At 36.9% G+C, this 9,050-nt stretch overlaps 1 protein-coding gene across 1 annotated transcript; it reads left to right on the top strand.

Annotated features, from left to right (window-relative positions):
• The first annotated feature begins 594 nt into the window (after positions 1 to 594).
• Positions 595 to 6,502, top strand: ndufa10 (NADH:ubiquinone oxidoreductase subunit A10). Its single transcript, XM_067409148.1, has 10 exons — positions 595 to 746; positions 1,166 to 1,334; positions 1,617 to 1,832; positions 1,970 to 2,056; positions 2,206 to 2,327; positions 4,302 to 4,381; positions 4,567 to 4,621; positions 4,700 to 4,785; positions 4,930 to 5,038; positions 6,281 to 6,502. Exons 1-10 carry the CDS (start codon positions 672 to 674, stop codon positions 6,347 to 6,349), a joined length of 1,068 nt encoding a protein of 355 aa, XP_067265249.1. The 5' UTR covers positions 595 to 671; the 3' UTR covers positions 6,350 to 6,502.
• Positions 6,503 to 9,050: the final 2,548 nt, after the last annotated feature.

Below are 9,050 nucleotides of genomic sequence, written 5' to 3'. Positions count from 1 at the left end.
GTAGCGCCATCTGGTGGTGATGGACAGCTAAAATGATCACATACCTATCTGGTGATAATAAAAAAAAAATTGTAATCGATTATTTTATTGGTAGAACTTTATTTTACAGTCCTCTGTTCCGCGTTAATCCAAAGTTACCTAATATTGGTTAAGTTAACTGTGAGTACACTAAGTACTAAGTACTTTTTGCACGTAACGTTACTGTAAAATAAACTGCGTCCCATTGATTTACGTTTATTTCATTGTAACACAGTGCCCAAAACAATTTTGTGCGGAAATGTATGCTCTGCATAGGCTATAAAAACATCCCTTAAGCTGTGTAATCTTTTGAATGTGTATTGTGATATATTAACACCCTTCTGTATTGTTCTTTTGACTTTTTAAATTATTATTATCATCATATACTATTATAATACAATGTAAATATAATATAGCCTGTGGTGGAACAAACAAAATAAAGAAATGCAAGAAAAAATCCCAATACATCAATAAGAAACAAAGTGTTTAAAACAAATCAAACAACTTCTTTATCATTTTTAAATATAATTTTGGGTCAGGGCATGAAGAAACCACGTGACGCACCGATGACGCAAAACTCCCGCGACGCGTCGCAGAGATCCTTCGGCGACATTGAGGATCATCAGACTCGCTGGAGTTTCTGAAGTTTCGCGATGGCGTTGCGGTTATTTCGGCTGGTTGTGCCCCCGGGTGCAGCAGCTTGGAAAGCATTATCGCCCGTGCCGACGGTAAGATTGAAAAACATCTTCTACACTCCAGACGAAAGGTTCATCTGTTCTGTCGGGCCTCATGTAGTCCAGACTGAAGGACAACAGCAGAACTACAGCTGTGGAAATCACCTCTTACTGTCAGATTAACGCATCTGTTCATATGTTTATTGAATCAATGTAACGTTTATATAAAAATGCATTCACGTTTGTTCAGACACGACCAATATATAACAATAGATATCCGTGTGCGACTGACACTAGTTCTGTCAATACAAACTGTTTTATAGTTTTGTTTTTTAAGAAATGTCAGCAGTCATTAATGGCTTGACTCCATAATAGAGATATGGCAGCTGATCATGACAACATGTATACTTGCTGTTAGACTACATCACCTTTATTATATGAAATATAAAATTATATTTTGATACCTTTTTAAGGCTCAAATCCACACAAGTGCTGTCAGTAACCTGCGGTATGGATGGTGGGCTTATGCTCTGGGTGAGAGGACAACAACCCGCTTCAAGGAAAACAGCAAGATCATTTCCATTGATGGCAACTTGGCATCTGGAAAGGGAGCACTTGCACAGAAACTGGCTGAAAAAATGGGTAAGACAATTTCTGGCTATATATCCATCCAGGGAGTAGTTCTATTTATTTATATATATCCACTGCCACCATAATATAAGTAAACACTTAGTGCAATAATGACCAAATCCTATCTTTCTGGCATGTTATATGTTTGGCAACAGTTCTTTTAACCCAAACCGATGCAGCAACCACCACATAGTCCTGAAATTAACCCCACTGAATGTCTTTGGGATGTACTGGAATAGAATATTTTACTATTCCTAGAACTATTTGTTCAGTATTTGATGTTTCTCTCATCAGGAATGCTGTACATGCCAGAGCCAGACACACATTATGTTGACAAAATGACAAAGGAGAAAGTTCCTCTAGATCAGGCTTTTAATGGAAACTGCAGTCTGGAGAAGTTCTACTTGGATCCCAAAGCCAGTGACGGTAACTCTTACCGCCTGCAGTCTTGGATGTACCTCATGAGGCTGCTGCAGTACTCTGATGCTATTGAGCACCTGCTCTCTACAGGTAACCAAAGCTGTTGATATTGTGATTAAAAGTTAAAACCCTTCAGCATGAATGGATTTTTCTATAAACAGTTTGAAAAAGTTGTGTAATACTTATGCTTTTTATGTCATTCTCTCTTCCCTGTTTCCCTTTCTCAGGACAGGGAGTTATTCTGGAACGATCTCCATTTAGTGACATGGTTTTTTTGGAGGCCATGTTCAAAGAAGGCTTCATCCGCAAGCAGTGTGAGTGATTATGTCTGAAATTCCTATGATAAAATAATAGAAATAAAAGGCTGTTGGTGACTAAAGTCATATTGCAAATGATAATAAATCAAAGCTGTTTTTTGTTGATTGAAATGAACAGGATGTATATGTTGGTTGCTATTCTGCAGGTGTGGAACACTATAATGAGGTTAAGAATATCAGTATCTGTGAGTTTCTGCCTCCTCATCTGGTCATCTATGTTGACGTACCTGCTGAAGAGGTCCAGAAGAATCTCAAGGCATCAGGAAAGGTGTGTGTGGGGATCAGACTATATGTTGGTCCAAATAATTAATTTGATTATAATGTACAAAAAATTACACATTGACAAAGATTTTCAGAATCACAAAATAATTGATTACAAAATGATTAAATTATGGCTGAGTTTAATGTATGTATGGTTTTAATGGGGTGTAACGGTTCTTGGTAAAAAAACAAAACAAAAAAACATCCGCACCGTTCTCCACCCACGGTTCGGCACACACTTGCACCGCGGTTCAACTATAATATGGTTTGTTAAAAATAAGAATGGGTAAAACCGACAGACAGTTCGGCTAATGTACGTTTTTGTTGATTGATACAAATTCTGCTTCCCAATACATTACAAAAACAGCGATGATTGTCCAAAAGCATGGAAAAAAACTTTTTTAAAAACTTTTTCACTTTTTTTAAACTTTGTTCAATACGAGTGACGTACGTTTGAATATGAGTAGTGATTTACGTCGTCATCCCCTGGAATCTGGGTAAGATTTAACGCAACAACCAATGAAAAAAAAGCATATCCTGGAATTGTTCACCATCATCCTCGTTCACCCACAGAGGAAAACACTGGAGCTCTGAGCATCACTTTGAGCACAGAATAAGTCATGATCTCCTATTTTAATGTTACAACAAATTCACAGCTTGTTTGACACAAACAATGACAACTTGACTGCTGTTAGAGAATGTTTCCCAGATAATCGGCATCAGTTTTTCATGAGTGTCTGAACTTAGTCAACAGTTTTACAGCCTGTTCACTGAAAACACCTGCTCAGTAGTCTTGACCTAACGTTAGTTATATTTTCGTTATCACACGATGACTGACATTTTGTCACATTAAACATCTCTCTCTCCAAATAGGCTTAATAATTTTATTGGCACTAAATAAATTATAGTGTAGTACATCGTCGATGTTATTGGTCACTTTAAAAATCATGTCATGTTGTTGGATATTTGTCATTCTTGCCTGTCTTTAAAACTTGAGAGCCCTGGTTTATGTATATATATCTGGCCACTGTATTTGGCCATCTGCTAACGTCTTCTATCCACTCGACTACACAGATCTGAAAGCCGGATACCATTTGATAAAGTCAACTTTTTTAAATAACTTTATCTGTCTGTGTTGCTTAATCCGCTCGCGAAGCTGTAGTTATATATATCACTTTCGGAGTTGCTAACATGTTAGAACCTATGGGAAACACCGCTTCCGTTGCCAAAATGCGCGCGCATACGTTGCTACGTCATCATTGTGTACAAACAATAAAAGGGTCTATACAAAACACCTCAAAAGAATATCACTGGAATGAAGGTTTAATCCTGGGGATGGGGATTCGAGACTGAGTTTTGGAGGTGGAGCAATGAAGAGAGGGGTGTGTTTGTTTGGGTTGATTTCAAATGTCAACAATGTCCAACAGTGTAGTTTAAATAGTACTCACTGCACCTTTAAGTCTTACCAATTTAAACATTCAAGAGCCAGAAGACACAAATGAGAACTCATGTGAGCGCTGTGAGAAGATTTGTGTGTGTTCATCCAAAGTGCACAAACCCCCATCTTTTAGTTAGATTATTTGTTCTTATTTTCTTTTAGTTTTATTTGATAGAAGTCCTTTTTTCCCTCAACATAGCACATACCGATCCGTACCGAAACCGTGACCCTAAAACTGTGATACAAACCGAAATGGAATTTGAACTGTTATACCCCTAGTTTAATGTATAGAGGCTCTTATACACTGTATAATTGGAAGAAAAATTTACAAGCAGGGTAAGAAGTGTTTTGTTTTATGTTTGAATTCTATTCAAGCTTTTATGCTAAACCTATCTCAAGCTTTCTTATTAATAAAGGTCCAGAGTGAAGATCTAAATATTTAAAGAGATTTTGATTAATTCAGGAAGTGCTGATCATACAGTGATGACTGAGTGACCATCATCACTTCAGTGAATTTGACTTCTCATTGCCTTACTTATACAGTCATACCTCCAGAATGTTCCTTTAAGCTACCTGAAGAGCATTGAGACGTCGTACAAGAAGACCTTCCTTCCTAAAATCAGGTGAGTACCTAATATTCATTATATTTATTATTTGTATATTTATAATTTATATTTGTATATTTATAATTTTCTGTAATTATATCAAAATATAATTAAAGATATATATAATAGATTATATATATATATATATATATATATATATAAGTTTTCAGTTTTAGTTTTGAAAAACTATATCTCATTTTCAGTGAAGAGGCAGAGGTTCTTGCCTATGACTCAACCCAAGCCCAAGACATTGAGAGGGTAAGAATCAAACCTGCATATGGAGCACATTGTGGCAGGCAAATGTCACTTCTCTCTGACTCGATTTTGCCTTTGCAGGTTGCCGAGGATATTGAATACCTCAAATTTGAGAAGGGCCCTTGGCTGGAGCAAGATGATGTTACTTTCCACCATATGCGAATGTTGTAAGTGCTTGATTTATTTACATTTCACTTATGTTTTTTTCTTCCATAGACTTTTGCTAGTACTAGCTGTAATTATTATCATTCCAGGGTTGGCCATATCTTTAAACACATTGAATAAATTTACCCTTTTCCCTCATTCACTAGGGTGGAAGACAAGCAGAGGGTAGCCACCATGACCTGCATCCCCAGATATCTGCCAGAAGTCACAGTTGGTGCTCATGAGTTTGATGCTGCCTACTATGCTTTCAAATCGGTATGTGCCTTGTATGTGCTTGTAGTGGCTTGTATGTGCTTAAAGGGATAGTTTACCCAAACATGAAAATTCTGTCATTATTTACTCACCCTTAATTTGTTTCAAACCTGTATGAATTCTTTTGCTGAACACAAAAAGATATATATATTTTTTAAGTTATATTTATGGGCTTTTTGTGACTTTATTTGGAGAGGACAGTTGAGAGTAGTCAGGAAAGCATTGGGCAGAGAGAGGGAGGCAGGATCGGCAAAGGACCTCGAGACGGGAATTGAACTCGGGTCGCTGTGAACGCATTTTGCACCATATGTCAGTGCACTAACCATTAGGCTATCAGCGCCGACAACAAAAAGATATTTTGAAGAATGTCAGTAACCAAACAATTGATGGGCCCTATTGACTTCCATAGTATTTTATCCATACTATGGAAGTAAATGGGGCCCATCAACTGTTTGGTTACCCATATTCTTCAAAATATTTTCTTTTGTGTTCCGCAGAAGAAATAACTTGAAACAGTTTTGGAACAACTTGAGGGTGAGTAAATGATGACAGAATTTTCATTTTTGGGTGAACTATCCCTTTAAGACCTAATTATGGCCATGTGCAGCTATGCATATCTTGCTTAAACCAAGAGCCATTTTTTATTAGTAGTGGTGGTTAATATTAACTCCATTTTATTAAAGAGATTATAGAAGCAGTGATGCTTTAGGTGTCTCACTGATGATAGATCTACCTTAAATAACGTTTCTGTCAGATACATTTGTGTACAAGTAATTGCGTATGTCCAGGAGCCCAAACAGTGTCTCTTCAAATGCCTGCACAATGATTGAGTGTTTTCACAGTGCAGGAGTGTCACCTAAGGACATTCAGTGATGTCGGTGGCATTACAAAATCAGTAGACAGACAGACTCGGGTGGGTGGGTGACAAAAGCACTTTGTATGGCCATTAGTGATTCCTGGCAATATTATATTGATCTTGGGGAGCGCTGTTTTCAGCCATCAGTTTTTTCATCTTATCATCTACTCATCTGATCACCACCTTGTCAGTCTTTGCCCTAAAAAATATTATGGAGCTTTACCTCAGCCCATAGAACATGCGCCCATAGTGGAGCTCATGAATATAGATTAAATGTCTAGTCTTTTATTTTATTTTCAGTGTATTTCTTTAAAGGTCACAGTAAATTGTTGCCATTGCACACCAGGGCTTTAAAGAATCTAACATGTGATATGAAAATCTCTCTTTAGCTCCCAGGAAAGAAGTACGCTGAAGGTTATAATGAAGACGTTGGTGACAAAGGCATCTGGCTGAAGTGAGAAACGCCGGTGTCGCTGGAGGGAAGGACATCTGAAAGACAGATTCCTTGTGGTATTTCAACCATTTGTCCATGTCCCATGGAGAAAGATATATTCTGCTCTTCTGCAGCTGAAGATATCATTGTACATTGCTATTAAAACATTTATTGTATATGTTAAAAAATTGTTTCTTTTAATTTTGAGTCAGTGTTGTTCTTGGGTGGGATCTTGTTGAGTTGAACTTAATTTCTGGCTTCAAGGTCATGATCTTATGAGGCCCCTGGGCATGACTTTGCGCTCCCTTATATTTTCCCCACTCTATGCCCCCTGGTGGTTTGTTTCTGCTTTAAGAATAAAAATGGTCTGTACTAATTTTGGTACAGACAATTGTACTAAAGTCTGTACAAACTGAATGTGCTTAGGACACGCTGATCAGTTTCCTTTGGCAGTGTCAGGCCATGTGGATTTAGAGGCAATCAGAAGCCCTTAAAGGGTTAGTTCACCCAAAAATGAATTTATTACTTACCTTCATGCCGTTCCACACCCGTAAGACCTTTGTTAATCTTCGGAACACAAATTAAGATATTTTAGTTGAAATCCGATGGCTCAGGAGGCCTTCATAGCCAGCAATGACATTTCCTCTCTCAAGATCCATAAAGGTACTAAAAACATATTTAAATCGGTTCATGTGAGTTCAGTGGCACAATATTAATATTATAAAGCGACGAGAATATTTTTGGAGCGCCAAAAACAAAATAACAACTTATTTAGTGATGGCCGATTTCAAAACACTGCTTCAGGAAGATTCGGAGCACAAATGAATCAGTGTATCAAATCATGATTCAGATCGCGTGTCAAACTGCCAACGGCTGAAATCCCATGACTTTGGCGCTCTGAACAGCAGATTTGATACACTGATTCATTGTACTCCGAAGCGTTCTGAAGCAGTGTTTTGAAATCAGCCATCACTAAATAAGTCGTCATTTTGTTTTTTTGGAGCTCCAAAAATATTCTCATCGCTTTATAATATTAATATTGAACAACTGTACTCACATGAACCGATTTAAATATGTTTTTAGTACCTTTATGGATCTTGAGAGAGGAAATGTCATTGCTCCCTATGAAGGCCTCCTGAGCCATCAGATTTCAACTAAAATATCTTAATTTGTGTTCCGAAGATTAACGAAAGTCTTACGGGTGTGGAACGGCATGAGGGTGAGTAATAAATGACAGAATTTTCCTTTTTGGGTGAACTAACCCTTTAATCCAGCATTGATTGACTATTCAAACTAGATCGGAGACTAAAGTACAGCTTTAAAGGATGAGTTCACTTTCAAATGAAAATTACCACTTATCTTCAAGCCATCCTAGGTGTATATGACTTTCTTCTTTCTGATGAAAGTTATGAAGTAAAATATCTAGCCTTCCGTATTCAATTTGCGAAAAACGGAACTGGTGTTGTGTCAATTAAGCTTTTTCTGTAAGTTGAATAGGGAAGGCGTAGGATGTAGTATAAGCGATTTGAACTGCAAGAGTTTTACACTTTCTTCTTAAGATGAATACGAAAAGTCTGGTGGAAACTAGATATTTTACTTCATAACTTGTTAAATTTGTATATAGTTTTACACAAACACTGCTTCGCATCAGAAGGCCTTTATTAACCCCCTGGAGCCGTGTGGAGTACGTTTATGATGGATGGAGGGATGGATGTGGAAGGAGGCACTTTCTTCAGCTCATACTCATGACCCCTGTTCACTGCCATTGTAAAGCTCAGATGCATCAGGATAATTATATATATAGGGGAGAGTGGGGTAAGATGAGCCATTTTTTACTTCTGTGGTCCTCAGGTTAAGGGAAAATGAGGCAGAAGTACAATGAAATTATTTAAAGTAATTTCAGGATGTTTACTATCATTTTAAATGATCAGAATACATCTATGACAGGCTTCTAAAAATATGGCTTCTCATAAAAAAGTGCTCCTGTGGCTCAATTTGCCCCAGGTTAGGGGTAAGTTGAGCCAAGTCAGTAGGTAAGTGTAAACTGAATCTGAATCAAACCCATGTTAAATTTTAAAGATACTGTACCTATTTTAAAAACTAATTTAAAAATCAAATTTCCTTTTACAAATATCCATTTTTCTTTTTTTAAAGCTAAATTAAACAAAATAAAACCAACCAAATTAAGTTGAAATTTCAGTATCTTTAATTGTTTGCATTTCTGAAACAATATGTTGAACACCAACGTTGTAATATTCCCATAAACAGACTAAACAGAGAGTTTGCTGAGTAAAATGAAATAAAAACTAAATAAGAAAGAATATCACTGACTAAAATGTTTATTAGTTTCAAACGGTTCTTAACAAGGTAGTTTTTCTGCAATGTTGACCATGTTAGGCCATTAGAGACTACAGGTGGAAATATATATATGATTAAACATTCTCTGGTTCGTATCAGAGAAGGATTTGGTGTACTTGTACACTGTTCCTATCAAATAAACTCGAAAAAAAAAAAGATAAACTAAACCAGTTGCGTAATATTACATTGAAATGACACCAGTTATACTTCAGATTTAACTTAAATCCAATGCCTTATGGTGGGGTAAGTTAAAATGCTGGCTCAATTTACCCCAAAGCATTTGGCTACTTTGCCCCATCGCTGCCTTTTAAGGAAAAGCTAGCTAGCTTACCAATTCAGAATAATATTATCTAAATTACTTGCATGGT

The sequence above is a fragment of the Chanodichthys erythropterus genome, chromosome 14 (genome assembly GCF_024489055.1).
Source record: "Chanodichthys erythropterus isolate Z2021 chromosome 14, ASM2448905v1, whole genome shotgun sequence".
Lineage (NCBI taxonomy): Eukaryota > Metazoa > Chordata > Actinopteri > Cypriniformes > Xenocyprididae > Chanodichthys > Chanodichthys erythropterus.
Note: the sequence above shows the minus strand (reverse complement) of the source record. Positions and strands in the feature narration are given on the sequence as shown.

What these genes read in the sequence shown, in the direction of transcription:
- ndufa10 (XM_067409148.1), top strand. Translation starts at nt 672, where the DNA reads ATGGCGTTGCGGTTATTTCGGCTGGTTGTGCCCCCGGGTGCAGCAGCT. An exon ending in ACCTTCCTTCCTAAAATCAG is followed by an intron (nt 4,382 to 4,566) that starts GTGAGTACCTAA and finishes TCTCATTTTCAG; the next exon opens with TGAAGAGGCAGAGGTTCTTG. An exon ending in TTCCACCATATGCGAATGTT is followed by an intron (nt 4,786 to 4,929) that starts GTAAGTGCTTGA and finishes CTCATTCACTAG; the next exon opens with GGTGGAAGACAAGCAGAGGG.